Genomic DNA, 22,877 nt, shown 5'->3' on the forward strand with positions numbered 1-22,877 from the left:
AACTGTTAAAAATATTTTGCAAAGGTAAAATATGGCCAGTTAATTTCAGCTGTAACAAAAAGATTATTTTTAAGGATACTGGATTCTATGCTGTTATCATTTAGATGGTTTTTTTTCTAGAACCTGGAAAAAAGCGAGGAGGAAAGTAAGTTATTATTGGAGGGTTAATTTTTATAAAAAGAAGAGAAATATAACTTATATGTAAAGAGATTTTGTACTCGTTTCTTTGTGGCTAGCTTAGTAAGGAGCTCTGTTTATGAATAGTATTAAAAGAAATGTATTTTTGGTATATGACAAAGAAATGGAGTATCTCTTTTTTAACTTGTCTTGAAGAACTTTATTGGTCTGCAGGTGCCACAGAGTGTTACTTAGAACCAAAAGAAAGATGAACCGAGGTTATATCTCCATCTATATTTTGTAACCAACCTCGTCCACCCTGTTTATTTTACACTTCCTCTTGCTAATGAAGATATTGGTTTTGTATGGGCTACGCTCTCCTGCATGAGCTTTAGACTGCAAGATTTGTATGTGTTTCTGTGCTTGGTTCCACTGACCGCAACTGGTGCCCAAGACACAGGGAACAAGAACAAGAACAACAGGAAAACAACAAAACAAGTTACATCATATCTCCAAACTGTTTCCTTCCAGTTAGAGTGGCAAACTCTGGAGTTAAAACCATTCATCTCTTCCTTTTTTTTTTTTTGTTTTTCACCTACGTCTTTTTTTTTTTCACATTTTCCAAACTAGCAAGCGTGGAGTTCTTTTCACATTTTCCAAACTAGCAAGCGTGGAGGCAAGGCACATCAAAGCAGAGATGGGAAGTGAAAGAGCACTCGTGTTGGACAGGTTAGCGAGCAACGTGGCAAAGCGAAAAAGTTCAATGCCTCAGAAATTTATTGGTAAGAATAAAAGTCTTTTCACATGCTGCAGTTAAATATGTGAGGGTTGTTAATCAGCAGAACAATAGCAGTCTTGAAGGACTTTTGCTAGTTCATATTTTATTTAAATAGGGTAACTTCTGTTTTCCATGATGTTTACACTTACTGCCTATAGGTATTTGATAGACCTCAGAAAATTTTCAGTTAGTTAAATAAGAAATAGAGATAAATTAATACTGTATTTTGTATACATTAATATTATTTATAAATACACATTTTTCTAGTGCATTTTTCAAATTGAATATGTTTGAAACTCAGTCAGGCTTTTGCTGGAAAAGAACTTAATGGCTTGATCCTGATAGGTGCTGAGTGCCCTCCAGCCTTTTTGTAGGCAATGGAGAATGTACTCAGTTCCTCCTTGCAGGAGGCAACCAGCATTGTTCAGAATTATGCCCAAAGGCAGGAGATTATTTAATTTTTGCAAGTCATTTTTAAAAATATGACCCTGATAGTGTCAAACTCTTTCTTGCCCTAATTAAACAAATATTTCTACAGAACACTTCCATAGAATTTATTTAGGGCTGAGTTTTATTCAGTGTTTTGCAAATTGGAAATCTTAAACAGCAAGGTTAGACATAACTTGATACTCTCTGTTGTTAAAGTTTATAGATGCTTTCATTTCATTTCAGCTATATTGAAACTTGAGCATTCAGCAATAATTTTTAACAAATTATCAGAGAAACGTATCTGACTATAGTTTATAATATTTGTTAGCTAAACTAGCTATGATGTTTCTGCAGAAATTAATATAATTTTAAAATGCATTTACTTTTGAAATAATGGTACTACTTTGCTCTTGTGTAGCTAGAGTTCTTGTAAGTTTATATAGAAAGCTAAATACCATGGTATTTAAATTGAAGTAGATAACCAATCCTAGAGTACATCTTTAAACAATCCTAAATTTGATAGCAATTTTTTTATCTCCATCTATGACAGATGCTGTTATTTCTTTCTGCTGATCATATTTCTTTTATTTGCCTTTAGCAAAAATAATATTGAACCTTATTTTTGGACTATATGAAGCCATGTTCTACGTTACAAATTTAATTAGGCAGCAGTTATGCAACTAGTGCTAATATTGTCCTAGACATTATTTTTTTCAGGGCATGTATATGGAATAGGATGCTTATTTTACTTCATGTACATTTTCTGTTGCAAATATTGCCCCCTGGCAATTTTGGTTCATGCATGTGTTGCAGGAGAGGAGGGGGGAACAGGGAGAAACTAGTGGTAAAAATCAACTGTTAGAGAACTTGAACAGCTTATTTTAGACTGGTCCATAACTGCATAAGTACCAAGAATCCCTCTTGAACTTGTGGACCCAAATTTTCCGAATCTTAGGAAGTTTAAGGTAGCCTCCTAAATTCACATGTAGATGCTGAAATAAAAGTGACTTGTCTATCAAAGGTACTGAGCTCACACTGGCTTCCGTGATCTAGCACATCTGAAAATGAAAGCATTGTACAATATTTGGCTACTGAAGTAAAGATTTAGAAGAGCCTACCTTTAGGTATCTAGATTTGAAAATGTTGACTGTGGGGATTAGGCTATGCAGGCTACATTGTGATACCAAAAAAGCATGAAAACAGTGCTTTTCATGTTCATCAGCACTTTTCTTAGCATTAGGAGCAGTTTCAGATTTTTCTTTTCGCTATTGACAGAGGGTGATTCCTGTGAGGTGCTAAACACTCTTTTACATGTGGGGCAAACAAACACATAGCCATCTTCTGAACTTTGACTTCAGTAGCACTAAAATATGTGCATAAACGTAAGCATACGCTGAAGAGTTTTGCTGCATGGGGTCCATGTGTTCATCACCTTGCAGGATGGAAGCCTGTAAAGATTCTTTGTAGTGCTCCAGTAATGGAGTCTGTTGATAGCACATGTTGAGGCTGTGGTATGAAGAAGAGATTTTGTGGACAGGTTAGAGGGCCAGTGGTGGTTCTCATCAAGACACAAAGACATTGATTCCTGAAACTTGCTGTTTCTCTAGAACCTCAACTACAGGTATGATGTTGCTGGGTAACATGTGAAAAATGACTCACTCCCTTTTATCCTTGGGAAGCATGTTTGCAGCAGCAGTCTGTCCGACCTTGATTTGACTTTTGTGACATCTTGAACTGCATGTGTAGGAGTGAAAATCTGCCAGGACAGCTTTGTGATTTCTTGGGAAACAGAGTTCTCAGAATGAGTGCTGATTTTTTGCATTTCCTCAGGAAGGAAGGATAGGGAAATGTAAGCCAGACAGCTTGCCAAATCTCATTTCTATGAAAAAAGCCTGCTGAACAAAAAGTGTACATTGGCACTTCCTTAAGTAGATGATGCTCTGAAAACTTACACAAGCATTATTTTAGGACAAATTCCAACCTGTCATGTAAATGGTTCTAAAATACAGCTTCTCTCATTCTGCCCAGTAGTAGCCACACTGCATAAATAATTTTTGTGGGTGTGTACAGCTACAATTACTAGTAAATATGCAAACAGGGAAACCATATCCCTGACAGCTCTAACCTGCTTGATACCATTACTTTGTGTCTTATTATCTGCCTTCGGCTTTCACCTGAGTTTTGAGAGAACTAATATTTGGGTGGAATTTTTCCATCTTGCCCTTCCCTTTTTCCCACCAGGTTTCTATTGTGTCTGCCTTTCTACCAAACTTGCAAACTGTGTCCCTTCATAATTCCTAATTAATTTAATGCTCCAGAAAAAAAATGGCTGAGCAGAGCTGATGCCCTGTAAGATTAATACAGAGTGGGATCCCCCCCACTATAAACTAGCTCTCCCAAGTGACTGTCCTGGTGACATCTCACTCCTAAATAGAACTTACAGTGGTCCAGATTCTCAGCTGGTATAAATCAGAGTAACTCTGTGGAAGTCAATGAAATTGTGCCAGTTAAACGGAGCATCTAACCTGTAGCGTACTACTTGTTCCTTCCTTATATGAGGTCCTTTCCATTTTGAGTGCATTATTAAAAATATATTTGTCACAAGTGGTAAAAGTGCTATTGTAGTTTTGGCACTTCAGCAGTTACCACTAACTCTTTGTGTCAGGTAACTAATGAGAAATGGCCTGCCTTGGTTAACAGAGCAACAGGATGCAGGTTAACTCCCTGTTTTCAGGGTCTGCACCTCATCAAGTTGCAAAAATCTTCATACCACTGTAGAGTAAGACAGCATCACTGAGCAACACATGGGTATGTGTCATATACTGTACAATCGTGTGAATTCTGAAGGGGAAAGTTTTGCACTGTGCTGAGGTAAAAAGATAAAATGAGCAAAGATTTTTCTTAAAGCGGGTAGTGCATTACATAGTAATTGAAGAGTATGAGACACTGAATTTAGTTCTTAAATTTGGTTACAATTTTAGTATTTCATAAAATCTTTGTCTTCCTGTGGGAGCAATATACTCATTTAATCCACAGGTATCACTAGCATTGTTCCACAAGGTTGTAAAAAAGTGTATTGCTACTTTGTAAATCCATGCTATTGTTAATTTATGAAATCCTTGTTCCCAACCTGCTGTTCTTTTCCCTCCAGTTGCTGTCTTTATTAAATTGGGTTTTGTTCCATCTTTTGTCAGATTTTAGCAACGAGTTGATGTTGACATAAACCAAAGCCAAAACAGTGAAACAGTCCATTTGCCTATATTTGATGACCTTCCAGGTCCCTTTTGGCCCATTGTTTCTATAATATTACATTGTCATATTTTAATTTGCTATAAATGAACATATTAATTTTGGGGACATTTATTTCCTATGATTGTAAAATCTGATAGTAATCCCACTTAATAGTAGATTATAAAATATGTAATACCTTTTGTCCCCCAGTACGTTACAAATTAAATAACTTGATACACTACTGTCTATAGGGATTCTTTGACCCCTGCTGAGATGGAGCTGCTTCTAGTATAAAACATAGTAGCTTTTCAAAGGTACAGAGCAACACTGAACAGCTATTTAAGTCCAAAGAATGAAGAAGGATATTCTGTCTAATTGTTATTTTTAGGGAAGCAGAATGAAAATAACTGCAGTGGGAATTTGAGAAAGACATCAGGGCTCACATTCCCCATGGGAAAAATACTGTGAGATTTTCAGTAACCATAAGGGGTCAAGGCTTTTGTTTCATGTCTTACATGACCACTGGGTTTTAATCGTGAGTTTTACAGTAAGGTTCTGTATATTTTTTATTTTGTTACTTTTTAAATTTAATTTTTAATTAAATATTTTGCTCATCTAGAACTGGTGTTATGAGTCATCCAAATGTGTTATACCATTTTGGTTCCTTTTGAGTAGAAGCTGGATCATAAGTTTTGTTGAGGGTTGGAAGCAGTTACATTCTTGTGGTTCACTAACCTTTTTTCTAAGTGTTTTATAAAAGAAACGTGAGCTCCTGGTTTTGCTATCTTTGCAGTGAAACCTGATGAGTTTCATATACATTGAGTCATAATGTTGACAGGTGACTGATAAACATCTGTCCTATTCAAGTTACCGTAACTCAAAAATTAGTGGATCTGATGTTTTCAAGTCACTTGCACGTGAACCTTTAGGCTTGTCCCTTTTGTTAACTATGAACAATCGTAAGTTTTATTTAACCACAGAATTCAGTTATGTATTTCTAGACATCCAAAAAAAGAAGAAGCTATTTCTGCCTCCTTTGGGATGCAACTTTTTTCTCTCTTTGCACCTGGCATATAGGGGCAGTACCTGTCTGGGCCAGTGCTATCTTTCCTTGTCCCATCCCTGGCTATCAGGTCTGCAAGGAAACAGGTGTGTAATCCTTTTACCCTACTGTCATTCCCACTGTGCGCACATCCTCAGTGCACACATCCTTAACATAACCAGAGCAGGGACAGTTTTTGCTCTCCTGTGCGACTATTATAGCTAGTCAAAATAAAGTCCTATATTAAGGTGACTACAAATATATCAGGTTTTTTCTCTATATACATACCTTCATACATAATTATCATATCTATGGTATATAACAGCTTTCTCAGAATTAAAGTTAAGACGCTTCACTCCTAGGGAATCTGTGCAATGCTGTCCATCTAGGTTGGGAATATGCATAAATACTTGTTAATTTAAAGTTATTAAAATATAGTGAACATAATGATAATTCACTGTGTTACTCCCTTTTCATGCTATCATAACTGCACAAAAGTCAGTAGTTGCCCTGGCATAAAACTAAACTGAAGAATCAGGTCCAAATTGAATTTTAAAAATTGCAAATGAAAAGCTTGGTTAAGGATTTCTATACAAAAAAAACCTGGGGGGCAAAATCTTTCCATTACCCCTACATAATCTTGTCACTGGGGCACTCCAACTACTATGTTTATAAAGAGACAAATAAAAATAAAATATATCAAGCGTGTAAAAATCAATAAACAGTATAAAGAAAATCCAGTCAGGAACTCCTGTTTGCTCTCCCTGTTATAGGAGGTTATAGTTTCTGAGGAGACGATTTAAAAACTAGATGGAATATTCAAGGATCCTAATATAGAACATTTTGTTTATGATTGACACTTTTAACAACTTTTTCACATATTGATGCTCACATTTTATATTTAAAAACAGGTAGCAATTTTGAAATCTTTTGAATCTTTGAAAACTTTTGCTGAAATAATTTTTTTCTCTGAATCCTGGACCGATCAAAATTCAGTGATGGATTGGCCAGGAACACCAGGTTGTTAAATTAACATCTCTTTTACCAGAAGCTTCTGATTTGGAAAACTACTTCACTTACGCAAACAGCATCCTTGATCCAAGGAGCAGACAGCTAAAATTCAAATCTTTCTTGTCTAGGGACTATTGTTATATAGAAAAGTATCCTAAAATGTGAAGACAGAATTCACTCAGTAAATTTAATTTCTTTTTTCTCTTGTAGGTGAAAAGCGACATAGCTTTGATGTTAATTACAGTTCAAGTTACATGTATGAAAAGGAAACTGAGATGATGCAGGGACGTATGATGGACCAAGCCATAAATAATGCCATCACCTACCTTGGGGCAGAAGCACTGCGTCCTCTTGTGCAAACCCCACCAGCTCCCACTTCTGAAATGGTCCCTGTCATCAACAGCTTGTATCCAATACCACTCACCCGCTCTGAAATGTCAAATGGCAACTCACAAGATACAGAAAAGAGCCATGCCCACCTGAGGGACAAAAGTCTGTCTTCTGACAGAGGTCTTTCCCCAAACAACAGTGGTCAAGATTCCACAGACACTGACAGCAACCATGAGGAGCGCCAGAATCATACCTACCACCAAAACCAAATGATACCTCCCCAGGCCCGCAATGGTCTCCAGTCCTTGAAGGAGCTCCCAAGGTCATATGACATCATCAAGCCGCCAACTATATGTCCACGTGATGCCTTTAAGGTCATCAATAAGGAAGGTGAAGCCATTGGGGTCTACAGATGTGACCACTGCCGTGTCCTCTTTTTGGATTATGTGATGTTTACCATTCATATGGGATGCCATGGATTCCGTGATCCTTTTGAGTGCAACATGTGTGGCTACAGAAGCCATGACAGATATGAGTTCTCCTCACATATAGCACGAGGAGAGCATAGAGTGTTACTGAAGTAAAAAGGATTATTTTTTCTAAGACCAGAACATGGGTATTTTAGATTTATTGGGATTTTAAATGTGTCTAAACAAGTTACTTAAATATTTTTGTGGCAGTTCCAAATATGTTAGTGTCCCTTATAGTTGCAAAGTACTGATGGGACTTTTCAACTGTTACTAGCAAACAGTATACTGTAGCATCTGTGCCTAGATACTATGGTGACTGGCACTATATAAACACCAAAGATAGAAATACATTTTGTATTGACTTTATTTTTGTGAAAACTAATAGCAGCATAAGAAAATTTTACTTTTTATATGTGTATGTGTTAGAACATTTGCTTCCAATAATAGCAACATGTTAATTTTGTTGTATTATGAATGAAATACAGGTACAGTACTGAACTGATACTTATAAAAAGTTGAAACTTGGCACGAAAGGTTGCTACTCCATACTGCCCTTTCCCTGGGCCTGTCAGAACCACTATATTCTAACCAGTAATTCACAAGAGAGACTTTCTGTGGGTGTTTCAATTCCTAAAGTCTTCCTAAGTGGCTAAATTATTAAAACACAGAAAACCCATATCTGGGGAGATGGTATCACATTTGCTTTTAAATGTTTTCCCCAGAGCCTTAAAAAACGTATGGCCCTACTACACTTGCATTTTATTTACCCGCTCTGATCACTTTCTTTAAAATGTCTCTCCACTCACCTCTCGCTCAGTAATATTAAAATAAGTAGTGTGTGCTATTTTAGGGTTTAGGTTTTTGGGTTTTTTTAATTATTGTATGTTTTTTGGCATATTCAGTGAGACCATTTGTTCACTGCTGTGGAAAGTCAATAGTGAAACTAAGGTTGACTTCACTTGGTGTAGAGTCTGACTCTGAAACAGTAATATGCATGCAAACTCCCATTTATGCAAATAGATTTTTTGCCTATGTCAGGACTGCAGGATTGGGCTGTGTGACATTACTGTACCTCAGGGAACAAATAGGTTCATACAGAACAGATTACAAGAGTTTTCTACTTAAAAAACAATTTCCAAATAAAGAAAATGTAATGAATAGAAAGGTAAAAGTTCTTATTCTCATCTCACTCTCACTGGTTTTATGCCGGTGTAACTCCACTGGTTTCAGTGATATCATTACTGCTTTATAACAGCATGAGTGAAAGCTAAGCCTCAATTTTATTGGACCAGATGCTGCCCTCTTTTACACACATGCAATCTCATTGATGTCAGTGGGTCTGTACAGATAAGCATAGAATTTGACCTAAAGTATGCTGGTTTTAGAATTGCCACAGTCATAATGTCCTAGGAAATATTAACAGTAGGTACCGTGAGAATCTTCATATATGAATGTGTGGGAGCTGACAATTCAATCACGCTGTCTGGTTTTACGTGGGGATATCCCTCTGAGTGAAATGTGCTGTTTTGCAAAATGAGTATTTACAATTACTTTGAAGCCAGCTTTTAAAATAGTTCTTTAATCTAATCATTGTTCTGCAGCTGTATTATTAGTCACTGTTCTGAAGATGTGAATTTGATAACATTTTTGCTGAGTGTATGTTTATTCTTTAAAAAATTTTTTTTCTATAATGTAGAATTACACTTATTCTGATGAACTTTTCCATTCACTGAGTATTTTGTATAAGTATTTTTTTTGTACTTTTTCAGTGTTATTGTATCAACTGCTGTGTGATGCATTTCAACTTTTTCACTAGTCCCTACAAAAGTAGCGACTAGTTCTCTGAACGTATGAATGGGCATCAGGAAATACTAAATTCTAACTGCCTCTGACATTAGCTCCTACTGTGTCCTTGGATGTGTCACTGACTTAGTTCTTCATGTGTAAAAAAGGGAATGAAAATATTTACTCTTCCTGATTGGGATGTGTGTAGAGATTAATAAATTAATGTTTGTAAAGTGCTAAGAAGATGTATTACAAAAATGGTAACTATTGTTCTATCTCTTTTGGGGAGATGGGGAAAATGATTTTGCTCACTTTTATATTTAGTTGTGTACATAGTTGTAAAATAGTTTTAGAAATCTCTTTGCACCAATTAACTTCTTATTACCAGGTATCTTTAATGAACAGAGTGGATTAACATCCATCCTCCGACTGCTAAACACATTATTAATATAGCACTACTGCAGAATCTTTCAGTTGAGTAACTTTCAACTTACACCAGTGTAAGATCAGATAGAGGTCCTTAGGCTCTTGCAAAATTAAATTAGCCACAGTGAAACATGTCTTTAAATGACCATCCAAGGTGTCAAAATCAAAATTTGATCACTTTACAGAAATGCTGTCTTAATAACGCAAAATATTTGGAGTGGTTTGCTAAGTTAGGAAGTTGCCCAAAAAAAGGTGGGGCAGAAACATACTGTATAGTGCAAAAACTCCGTTTTCTTTCTTATTTCCTGTTTAAGCTAATGTGAATTGTTAAACAGTTTCAGTCAAAAGATGGCTGCATTTTCATGGAGAAAGTGATCAATAGATACATGCCATTGTCAATGAAAATGTTTCTCATCATGGTTAAACTTAGAAAGATGAATAAGAAAAATTATAGCAAAGTGTAACCTTGTCTTTAGCACAGGAAGCTCTTCAGGCTGCTATATATATGTCATAAAATACCACCAGTTTCTTTCTCACACCACCATAGAATCCTTGAAAATTACTTTGCAGAATTTATTCTCCCACTCTTCACTTACCGCCAACTGTTCAGGCAGGGCTTCAACCACCTCCCCATTATTTCCCAGATTAGGTGAGCAATCAACCACCGAATCCGTGAAAAGTTCAATTTGAACAATATTGACAGGTTTTTGAAAGAGAGAAGACAGAGGTTTCACAATATCTGCCCTAGAAGGCAAAATTTTCCCACCACAGCTGAGGCAAAATGTTTCTTCAGATATGCTACACCAAAAGAAATTGTTGTTCATTGCATTGACCAGACCTAATGAGTAATGATTGTATTACAGATCTGCTGCTGAAAAATCAAGGTTGTTGAATGTGAACTCAGCCTTAAAAATTGTGCATATTTTTATCAATAAGTTTTATCTGGTGTGGAAATGCTAACAACAGTATTTTATGAGTTTGTGTTTGGAGCTACCTGAACTTTGGCAAAGGACCATATTGCTTTTTTATTGGAACTGAAGCCTGAGGGCTGCACACAATGCCCAGCCCAATCACCCTCAGCTTCCATTTAAATCCGCATCCAACACCTAATTTCCATTAAATGGAACAGATTAACTATTACTTTGTCTTTAAAATACAACTGTATCCCTGAGACACAGCAGATTCTGTCACACAATGCTCAGTCCTTCTTCCTAGATCAGTATGAAGTATTTCACTTTGAAACATGCAATCTGTTTCGGCTGTGTCCTTTTGTCAAAAGCCCTGTTTACTAGACTAGGAGTCACATTTGGCTTGCAAGATGTATTTTAGCAGCTCCTGCTACAGAAAATTCAAATGCCAGGTATGAAAAACCCAGTGCTGACTTGTGAGATGATCTGATCTGTCAAAAAATACCCAAACATTGTAAATTGTTGCTTGCCTGGTTTGTTCTGCTGTTGGTTAATGCTGCTGGTTCAATTGATCTTGCTCTGAAAAGAAATTTCTCTAGATATTTTTTTCTGAAAGGCAGCATAATGAACAACTTTCTCTGAGTCTCCTGTATGTCTTTGTTGTTTTTACTGATAAATCACCCATGCCCAATCACCCATGTTGTGGTTTATGCAATTCTGTTTTCTCGTAAGTATATATATTTCGATCTTTTGCTTTAAAGTTTTTTGACTTTTTTGAAGGTTGGACCTACAGAAAGAGGTACTTAATATGCATAACTGCTAAAGAAATCTTAACAAGGGTATAGACACAATGTGCTTCTATGTTTGCAGGGTCTTGAATAAAGGGGCCCTGGTCCTGACTGGGGATCAAGGCTCTGGAAATGCCACTAATAACAATGCTCAGCCCACTATAACAAACCAGAATATTTATTTAAGAGAAATTAATTAAGATTGGCAATCTCTAGATTCCAGAAGTTGAGAAGTCTTACTTAAAGCCTATATTCCATGCATAGACTGTGATCAGAGCATAGTTGTATTAGACCATTTCAATACTGAAGAATAAGGTTAGTGGCTGTGGTTCGTAAAATATTATATAGTTTCTTAGTGTAATTCTGTTAAACTCAGACATAAAAATTATGCAGTCTGTTCTACTAACTGTTGAAAAATTATTCCAATATTTGACTTTACTGAATGGACAAATGATCTGTATCCAAAAAAAAAGAAGCCCTTTTGTGACCTTTTGGAACTGTGTTGCACTTTCCCTGTGTTGTCCAGGCCAACCCAAGGCAGGCACTCAAAGGTGGATGATAAGATGAATGCTGTCCTGAACAGTAGCATAAATAATGTAGGGCAACCAGGGCAGCTGCTCTGGGCATCACCCTTGGGGAACAGGAGGGATTGGAAGGCCACAAAAATAGGCAACAATATCCACTTCCCAGGATGCAGAGCTGCTCTGTTATGCCTCTGGGGTACACAGAAGGAATTCCTTTTAAATGAATTCACTAGGAGTTTTGTATGTACATATCTGAAGGCAAAGTTTAGGCCTTGCAGTTTGCTCATTGTGACACTGTGGGCGTGTCTACATGTGCATTAACGCACTTTAGTTAATGCACATTAAATCAAGTACCTCTACTGTGAAGGCATTTTTACATCGGGGGGTGTGGTGGGGGGAGAGTGCAGCACTTTAATTAGAGTGGCTCTGAGAGCTGCTTTAATTAAAGTATCTGTGGTGTCTCATGTATCAGCATCCCCACACGTCAAAATGGTAGTGGGGGTGCTTTAACTAAAGCTTGTTCAATGAGGTTTAGTTAAAGTGACCCACCACCATTTTGAAGCATGAGCATACTGGTACATGAGACAGAGGCTGGCTAGAGCATACTAATTAGCACGCTCCACCAGACTCAATTAATTGAGTCTGCTCTGACACATTGTAAGTATTTCCATGCACATCTATAGGAACCCTGAGGTACTAGGAAAATGCATATTAGTCTGTCTTAATGTGCATTAACTAAATGCTTAATGTTAGCCTATTTTAATGTGCATTAACTAAATAGCACAGTTTTTAGTGACATTTTAATGTGCATTAAAATATGCTAATGAGCATTAAAGCACATGTAGAGATGTGTCCTGTGTTCAGAATCCTCATTCCATTTTGGGCCCAATATGAGTTTTACAAGGTTAGCTTTGGCAATAATTAGCAGGCACTGAGGAGTCCTCTAGTTTGAACTGATGGTGGGCATGTACAGAAAGGGAAAGCAACGTTGGTTTGCTTGTTTTTGTTTTGAGGACTAGAAGTCCCTGTGTCTAAATGGACTGCCTACTGAGTCCAAATGTCATAATTTATATTGTTATTAGGTTGAAAGCTTTCCCCCTTCCTTCGCCTAAAGTATCTTTTAAGAGGCTTTGCCCAGAGTTTGTAAGAAACCTTGGAAAAAGGAATATCAACACTTTATATTAAAACAGAGGTGCTCAACCTGTTGGTGCTGTGGCTGAGTGAGTGGCACAGGGCCAATCTACAGGCAGGATTGGACCCTGTGTGACAGGATCAGCCCTGCACCCCCAAATTGGAGCCTTACACCGCTCGCCTGGGACCTGTGCTGCCCCCAATCAGCCCCATGCTGCAGCTCAGGGCCTGCACCATCTTCAGCCAGCCCCTGTGTGCCCAGATTGAGCTGGAGGCCACCTCCACATGGCAATCTAGTGTGCTGTCTGGCCCATGGGTCTCCTCATGGGTCCAGAAATTTGGCAGCATGGAAGCAGCAATTGCTGCCACCGCTCCCCTGCCACCAAATTTTCAGACTGGTGGGAACCCCTGTGGGCTGGATGTCATGGCTGGATCTGGCCCACGGACAGGGGGTTGAGCACCCCTGTATTAGACTGAAAGGCAGTATAGAAATACCCAAGGGCACTCCAGTGTGGAACACTCAGGTGGCTACTCTTTTGCCCCTATTCTGAGCACAGGGTGAAGTGACAGCTGGTGCCCTGGTGTGGGCTGCTCAGGCGTAGTGGTAGCCTCATTATCTACTGCAGACCTGCATATGCCATGCCCTAGCTTCCCCATGCACGCTTCCTCCCCTCCCCCCTGCCTCCATTTTGCTCATACTGTGGAACAGAACTGGGACATACATGGGGTGTAGAGCTTGCTGGGGTAACCTCCCTTCTTGGTCCTGACCCCAGGGGTCTGTATGGGGTCTGCTCACAGCATAGAGGGTGTGCTCACAGCATTCACACACAGCATAGAGGGTGAAAGTAACCGTGGCTGGCCCCTAGCAACCAGACCCATTTTCTAAAATGCTGTAGGTTTAGACATTTTAAGCTGCTGGAGAGGTCTGCAGAAACCTCAAGTTTTCCATAGGGCTCTGTATCATTATGGTAACAGCACAAAGCTCATTGGAACACATCAGCTAAAGGGGAGCCTCAGTTAACGAGTTGTGGAGGAGGGAGTTTCAGGCTAATACTTTGGTAGCCAGCAGACTTGTTTTAGCACCTGTTTTAGCAACTGCATATTTGTTCACACTTATTTCATACTCTTCTGACACCTTTCATCACAATAAACTGGACAAGATTTTTAAAAAGACAAAGAGAAAATGAGGGAAAAGAAAGTCAGTGCATTTTTTCTCTCCTCTTATTTACCTACTTCCTTCCTACCCCCTAGTAAAACATACGCAGCTAAAAATGATTTCTCCCCCTGAGCTGTGAAACTTTTAAGCAAATCCTTAAACCATTGTTTAAATGGTTTTCAGGGGCTTGTTTTCAATCATAGTAGTGCTAAGTAATCTAGAATGATGAACAAAATGTTAAAAAGCAAATGTACCATAACTGAATGTACCTTTATTGTGGCTTTTTTTTAAATAAAAATTATTCTTTGGATACTGGAAGTCAATAATCCTTCATGTACTCATAACTAAAATTGCTCTAAACATAAGGCTTATCAGGATGTTCAGTTAATGTTGTGACAGAGAGATCCTTATCTTCCAAAATGCAGTAATTGCGATAGAACACAAAAGAACTTGTTTCCCCTGTAATGTTGAAACATGCTTTATAATGCATGAAAATCCTACAAAAGTATTAAACTGCACTACTTGGATGGTTTCATATGCCTGCGTTTTTCACTCCCAGGGCAGCACTTTGCAGCAGTCCATAGCAGTTGTATTTTCCAAATATATCATTGGCTATCTTGGTGGGAATTACTCTCCTTTAATTTCCTGGGAGTGTGGGGGGGGAAGGCTGTGGGGCTGACTTCCTGTTACCATCTCTTTTTGGTTCCAAATCTCTGGCCTTAGGCTGAGTAGCATAACTGATCAGATGCATAAATGCATTCTTGGCTTTCTATGGGGCTCTCTACACAGCAGCAGCATCATGTGTGGGTACATGAGGGGGAGGCCTGAACATGGGTTGCTCACCTGAACCCCTAGGAACTTTAAACCTTTATGCTTGCCAGTGACGGGGGCATAGAAGGGTAGATCTGTGCCCTGGGTGCTGTGCTGCTGGTGGCAAAAGCATGTGCAGCCACTGCTATGGCACCTGCTGTTTTTGCAGCACCCAGGGCTGTTCATATTGACTTAACAGCAGTGGTTCTTAACTGGGAAATGCCAGTTCTTAGTTTTCACTCATTTTTTGACCATAGAAAAATAATAGATCAGTTCTTCTGTTGCAGGAACTCAGAAAGCCCACAGCAGGGCGGAATGATTTTGACACTATGGATTCCCATTTGAAGTTTCTGGGTTTATCTTGTGAAATGTGTTTGCACACCTCACAGTGCTAACATACAGCACACCAGAACACCCTTGAAAGACTCTTAAGGCACCCTTGAAAGGATCTTAAGAATGAAACTATGCTGTCCTCTGCAGTCTGCTCTTTTATGAGTGGCATTTTAAAGGGGCTGAGTGATGCCAGATTAACAGAGTTGGGGGCTGAAATCTTCTCGTTAGCTACAGAGAAGATTTGGAGGGTTTGAGGGGTACAGGGTTGAGGAGAGAGAATCCAAACCTCTTTCTAACCCGCACTGCAGAAAAGAACCATGCTAGGGATGGTGGGGTATTTTGTCTCTGGTTTATTTGTGGAAACTGTCCAGGAGGAAGACAGTTAGTGATGTACCTGTTCACTGGGAACTCGGAGTTCCCAGTTCTCATGCCTCATTGGCTGCAGCACAGCTGGTAACTAGGCAGAGGTGTAACCAGCTGTTTTTGTGCCCTGTGTTGTAGCAGCAGCTGGAACAGTGGCAGTAGTTGGGCCCTGTTTGCCCACCCCAAATTATGCTACTGTAACTAGGTCTTTAATGAGCTGGGCTGGATTTGAACTGGAGCATCAGAGATGAACAACTCCCAACCTATCCCCAACTGTTTGACTCATATTGTGCCTCTTGAAAGCTTGTCCGTAATACACCCTTTCTAAATTATCATCAACGCCTCCACATGTAGTTAGCATCAGCACTTTCCAGGGCCCTCAGATGTCAAAAACACCCTTCAAGTCACTGGACACCATTTTCTTAAGACCTGATAAGGACCCCGTTATAGTCAATAGGAGTCTTGTAATACTGTATGCATTGGGCCTTCATCTGAACCATGTTTCAGTTACTAATAGTTGGGTAAGGTAGCTTGGTTTGAACCAGTTTTAGACTAGAGGCAATTCATCCCCACAAAAAGCTATCCCGTGGCCTTGGGCCACGCCTTCCCATATCATTCAGGTAGATGTGGATAGTAATGCTTCCCTCACTGTGGAGGGCAAATACCTAGGCTCAGCGCTAGGCTATCCTTGCTTCCTCTAATGTTTGGTGTGAAACTTCCATTGCCTTCAGTGCCAACAGCATTGGACTCGGGACAGTCCAGAAATGGGCTGGGATCCTTAGATGAAAGATGATATAGATGCACAAAATATTATTGTTCACTATTTAGGACACAAATAAAAACCATTCCAATCCGTATATAAAGCCAGAGGCTCAACTGCACCACACAGCTGGTTGAACCCAGTGTTTAGAAGACCTAACTCTCACTCACTTAGCTTGTCTAACTTTATCCCAACTACATAGTTGGTCCAGTAAAAGATATCACCCTCGGAAATTCTCACCTCTCGCATAATTTCTGGACCCTCATAGCCAGGCATCACTTTTACATCACTTAAAAAAACCCAGATTTTCCCTAGAAGCTCAGCACTTGATGGAGTGACCTTGAGCCTGAGGCTTCAGCATGCTTAACAGCCACTCATCTAGGCCTGCCACTCCACGGCTGACTTCCCTGAGAATGCAAAGCTGGACTGAAGCCTCCAGCAGGGCCTTATCCTCCACCCACTCCCTGTCATCAGAGTGGGCAGTCACGGTCAGCTAGCTCTCCACTTCTATATAAACCCCTGCGCAGTAACAGGAAGTGTTAACCCCTGCTTTCTGACTCTGCTCTCTGCTTGATATCCTGGTTTCCTCAGCTTGTTTCTAGACCCTGCTCTCAGACTGATCTTTTGGCTGCTTGCAGTGGCTTGTCTCTAGATTCTGCTTGTTCCTCCTGACCCTGGTCAGCACTTTTAGATCCCCAAGTGGCCCCAGACCTGATTGCCCACGACTGTGTGTGACAGTAAGCTTTTTTTCCTGGCTTTTGTTTTAAAAGAAAAGGGGTGGGCCCAGCCACAAACAGCACAGGGCAGGTTTAAAAGAAAATGGGTGGGCCCAGCCACAAACAGCACAGGGCAGTTCTGTAGCCCTTACACCAAGCACTGTTTACCACGAGAGTACTCCCATGGTCTCTGAGCCTTGTGTGGCTTAAAAAAGGTACCTTATCACACTGGGGAGAATGGATCCATGTCAGATTAAATGTACTCCCAGGTAGAAAATCTACCTTCACAAGAAATGACACCACAGCCCTTAAGGGAATGGCTATCTTTCTCTTTTTTATTCTTTTCCTGGGCTGTGTGCCACCATGAGGCTAGCTTATTGAGACATTCCATCAGAACATGGTTATATTTGTTCTGCTATTTGCATAGCAACAAACCCTTGCACCTGTGCTGGTAGTGAAATTCTCTGGGGAGCGAGAGTGCAGAATAGTAACTACCAATTGTAACAGGCAGACTTGCCAATGAAAGGAAAGTCCCTGCAGACAGTTGTTTTTAGAAGCCTCTGCTTTCCACTTAAGACACTAAGCTAACATCCGTATGCCAGCTCACATATGAGCCAAACCAATACAGTGTTTGGGAGATGCAAAGGCTGCTCTACATTTTTTCATCACTGTCTTCAAGATTTAAGATACCATAAGCCAGATCCACAGCTAGCATAAGCTGGAACAGCCACACTAAAGTGAATGGAATTGTGCTGATATTCAACATCTGAGGATCTAACTATTTTAAAACATGCACAAATGCATGCCATTTAGGGCTTGAAGGTAGTTTTCATGCTTTGTCCCTGCTCAGGGCTGGTGGAAAGCCACACTCCCTATCCAGAAGCCAGAAAAAGCCAGAGGCATCATTCCTGAGACAGAACAGACAGATGTTCTCCAGCTGCAAGGGCTGGCTCTTGCCACTGCTCTGCCCCATTCCTGGTGGATAATGAGGAGGGGGTGCTCTCACACATCACCCAGCTTGACCCCAAAGCCCCTGTTTTTGGGTGATCTGCACCTCAACAGTATGGAGAGGGACAAACAGCCCCCATCCCCCCAGCCAACATGTAAGGAGAAGATGGGGGGTATGTTTGCACCACTGTGCAAGATTGTGAGGCAGTTTCCTGTTCTTCTTCAGGCACTCAACATTTAGACAAGTGACATGTGCAATAGTAGTAGTTGGCAGGGTGCCTAACAGCACTTTTTTCCTTCCTCAGAAACACCAGATGTCAGTTGTCAGTGGAAAGAAGATAGACACCAGGGATGGGATCACCTGATCTCCCCAGACAAATTCCTTATCCATCATACCATGTCAGTATTGTTATGGCCCCATGTTTCCCTTGGAGACTTGATCAGTCTGGATTTCGCTGTTTACTTTGGTTTCTAAGATGAATGGGTGACGTGTGAGCCATAAAACCTTATTGTAGATGGAAGGTCAATGAGTACCCTTTGGGAATGGGCCAGCTTGCCTAGGAAGGGACACTGATAGGGACCTTTGTGTCATACAATCATAGAAAATTAGGGTTGGAAGGGACCTCAGGAGGTCACCTCGTCCAACCCCCTGCTCAAATCAGGACCATCTCCAACTGAATCATCCCAGCAGAGGCTTTGTCTAGCCGGGTCTTAAAAACCTCCAAAGATGGAGATTCCACAACCTCTGGGTAACCTGTTCCAGTGCTTTACTACCCTCCAAATGAGAAAGTTTTTCATAATATCTAGCCTAAATTTCCCTTGCAGCGACTTGAGACCATTGCTCTTTGTTCTGTCATCTGCCACCACTGAGAGTAGTCTAGCTCCGTCCTCTTTGGAACCTGCCTGTTGAATGACTTGTGTCATTCAGCAGCAACCTGCCTAGCTGGCTGAGGAGCAATTTTCACATGTTTCAAAAGCTGGAAAGACAGTGGCCAGACAGCGTTCAGGACTGTGATGGGGGGAAATATCCGTGGATAACATCCAGTACTCACAAATGCGTATAGTTACTCTTTTGGTCACTGCATTAAGACAGAAATGTTTTTTTCTTAAGGAGGAACACAGGTTTTGCCATTCCTAATCAGGCCAGCCCAGACTGATATTTGACTTCCAGCAGTGGCTATTACTCAATGCTTCAGAGGAAGGCAGAAACCCCAGCTCCTTTTCTGCTATAACTCATCTACTGAGCATGTACTGTCTCCTGCTGTGCAAAAAAGACCATGGAATGAAATTCCAGTCCCATGGAAACTAACAGGAATTTTGCCGATGATGTTGGCAGATACAGGATTTCACCCATAGCTCTTTTGCCTCTTGTGTGGGGGACAGGTAAGGGCAGGTATAGTTTCAGCACTGACCCCATGGAAAACAGGCCAAGGGGTCTGTATAAAAATAGTCCCTTCTGGCTCAGAAAATCTGCTCCCCTCCAAATGGCAGTTTGCTGTATCTGTGGACTGATGTGAATTAGGGAGCTCCCATGGATCTCAGTGACACCAGGGCTGGACTCTGGAGGGCTTGGAAATCAAGTTGAGGTCTGTGGAGGGAAGACCCTAGAGAGGTGAAAAATACTACCTCTTCCTGTTTTTGCTTCTCCTGGCACTGCAAAGAAGAAAGCACCAGATGGAGTTTTCTCAGTGCCTTTGCACAGGTATTTGCTAGTTCTAATCTAGTGATTCTCAACCTTGCTAGACTTGAGGCACCACTCATTAGGCTAATGGCACCCCTTGGAAAATGCCAGTTCTTAGTTTTCACTTGTTTTTTGGTAACAGAAAAATACTAGAGCAGTTCTTCTGTTGCCAAGAACTATGAAAGCCTACAACAGGGCAGAATGGTTTTAATACTATGAAGTTCTATGGGTTTATCTTGTGACTTGTGTTTGCACACCACACATTGTGCAGCACCCTGTGGCACCCTTAAAGGGTCTCTAGGCAGTGCAGCGTGCCATGGCACCCTGGTTGAGAATTGCTGTTTTAGTCAGCCCTGTGCCTGGGATGACTGAAGGCAAAGGGACTATACATTTGTCAGTGGCAAATGCTGACAGTTGTCCCCCAGGGCAGATACCCGCATTGAGGATGTAGCCTGGAGCCAGTGTGGTTGCACACACATAACCTAAGGGCCAAATTAAGCCTGCAGAGTTTACCCTTAGTGGTATGAGTTGTGGCAGGTTGAGTTGTAAGGGAGAGATCTTTGCTCATACCAAGTGTCCAGAAGCATATACTAAAGCTCTGGAGCACACGTGGAGGCAGCCTGATCTCAGTCTGCATCCACAAGCATTCAGATTTCACACTACACTAAAGGCCTCCTGAATCCTGGCCTTCTTTCTCCAGCTTAGCTCATTGCAGGCGATGCAGAGCCTTTGTTACAGGCAGTGATGCGTGATATGTAAAAAGCCTCGTTTGACTGTGGGACTGTGCTTCCCTTTCACTGCCCTCATTTCCAAAGACTGCACCACTCCTCTATGGAAGGCGGCTCCCTGCCCTGGTATAGCCTGAGTTCTTCTCTTGTGGGAGCAGATACAGCTCTACTGGAGAAGCAATGTCCCTGCCAGAATCCCTCCTCCACTAACAGGGCCAGAGATGGTGAGAATTCTTCACCCATACAGAACCCCTGTTCCCCTCCTACTGGCTACGGCATGGACCACTTCTCCCCCAACCGTACATGCTTCAATAACTCAGGGCTGGAGCTACCTAAGCAAAGAAAGGCTGGGAAAGCACCCTGTTCCCCTACAGAGAGAGAGAGACCCAGCTTTGGCCCTCTCAGTGCTATTCCAATGAAGCCATGTGATACTTTTGTCCCCTGCACTCTCACAGCCCACTGTGCTTGGGACTCTGGAATCTCATGGCTGCCCCTGGGCAACATCATCACCAACAGCATGACCCTATTTTCATGATTCAACATGGGGTCTGGTGCTTTGCTTAGAGAGGCAGCTCCAGGGGTCATGGGATTATGATTATCTTTGTCAAAAAGAGAAGTTCCTTGCCCTTGTGTCTGCAGGGGAAAGCTAAGGTCGCAACCGCAGCGCTTGAAACCCAGATGGCAAAGAAAGAATGCCCCAATGTTCATTGAGCTTTAGTCAAGCGCTTTACAACATTTCAGCTGTATCAGGGGGAGGGAGGGATGTGGGGGGGACTTGCTTCATGAACTATCAAACACTTGGGGTTGGCAGCACTATAACAGCAGTTGTTCCCGTTGCATGTCTCTTCCCCCAGCTTAAACAATCTTCCCGCCAACCCCCCTCCACCCACCCCCCCGTGTCCTCTCCCTTGCCCCTCAGAGCGGAGAGAGTTACTCAAATTCTCTAAAACCACAGGCTGGGGGGAGGCTGCGTCTGTAGCTTCTCATCTCTTTGATGTTACCGATCTGAGCCCCGAGTCCTGCAGGTGCTGCTGCTGCTGTTGCTGTGGCAATGGAAGCTGTCAGCCCCTGACTGCTTCTTTCTGATTAACTTTTACTTTAAAAAAAAAAAAAAAAAGACAAAAGAACAAACCCACAGATGCATCTTCCATTTGCTGGGAGATCTGATTGGTTCAAACATGGGACAGCAAGTGCAACAGCACTGTGTTCAATGGTCTTGCGATGGAGAGGTGGCCAGCGGAAGAGAAGCTGCTCTTGCCTCTTGTTCTTCCCCCAGCCCTGCAGCCCAAAGTTCCAAGGCCCCAACTCTCAGTTGAAGTCAGATGCTTAAATACCTTGGAGGATGTGGGGCCTCTCTGCACAGTGGGAGCCTGAGCCAGGAACTGCAGTGTGAATTACTAGCTTTTATCTAGTGCTTTTCATCAATAGATCTCAAAGCAGCTCTACTGATGGGTCAGTACTCTTATCCCCACTTTGCAGATAGGGAACCTGAAGCACAGGGATTCCTCTAAGGTGACAGAACTGCTTGCCAGGCCTGTAGGAAGCACATCCTCCCATAAGGACAGCAGGCAATAGGTCTGCTCTGCAGCTGGCTGTAATCTCAGTGACCCAAACAGTTCCTTCCAGTTCTGTGTTGCCATGAGGCCGGGGACAGGAAGATTCATGGATTTGAACCTCAGTGGGTGAACAACAAAGGTGTTGCCACCCATCTTAGTCAGGGAGATGGAAGTCTCACCTCCCCCCACCCAGGCATCTTTAAGAAGAGATTGTGCTTTATTCCTGTTTCTGGGAAACACTGTCTGGCCCGTGACCCCAGGGAGTGCAACCAGGGTGTCACAGCAGTCCCTTTTGGCCCCAGAGTCTGAGCATCTATGTGACAGTACAAGAGTGTATTAGTTCCATGCTTGTCATCCCCATCCTGTGTGCACGTCCATGTCTATATGCAGGCATACACACACAGAAGTCCACCTGCCCCCATTTAGGGAGTGCACAGATGCATGAACACACATGAATCCATGCATACCCACACATATGTGAATCTACACATACATGTACACACATGTACAACCTCCATTTCATGATGAATTCCCAGGTTGGGATGAAACCTGCCCAGCGGTCAGACAGCTTTTTGTCATTTCTGAGCCTCTGGCAGAGGAGATGGGTCCTCTGTGGGTTTTCCTGCCCTGGCTCCCAGATAGCTCCACATTCATTTCAGAGCCAACCTCAGAGACGGCTCAGACACAACGGGAACTGTATGGCGGTCACCGAGAATTGCTTCTGAGAAACGGCACACAGGGTTTAATCATCCAGGGCCTTTCTGTGGTTTCTCTCTCTTATATCATCTTCAAAGTTCAGTCATGCCGGGCGCCCACACGATGGCTAGAACTGCAAAAGGGCGCCTGTGGTACAGGC

General features: G+C 41.5%; 1 protein-coding gene across 2 annotated transcripts in view; it reads left to right on the forward strand.

Moving 5' to 3' along the window:
• IKZF3 (IKAROS family zinc finger 3) overlaps nt 1–7,568 on the forward strand; it is a 59,609-nt gene extending 52,041 nt beyond the window's left edge. For both annotated transcript variants that reach the window (XM_006022546.2, XM_025202928.1), the window contains 2 exons: nt 783–899; nt 6,819–7,568. In XM_006022546.2, the coding sequence (XP_006022608.1) occupies nt 783–899; nt 6,819–7,522 (821 nt within the window). In that variant the 3' untranslated portion in view covers nt 7,523–7,568. The remainder of the gene's footprint in view (nt 1–782; nt 900–6,818) is intronic.
• The last annotated feature ends 15,309 nt before the right edge of the window (nt 7,569–22,877 follow it).

This window comes from Alligator sinensis, unplaced genomic scaffold (assembly GCF_000455745.1).
Source record: "Alligator sinensis unplaced genomic scaffold, ASM45574v1 scaffold886_1, whole genome shotgun sequence".
NCBI lineage: Eukaryota > Metazoa > Chordata > Crocodylia > Alligatoridae > Alligator > Alligator sinensis.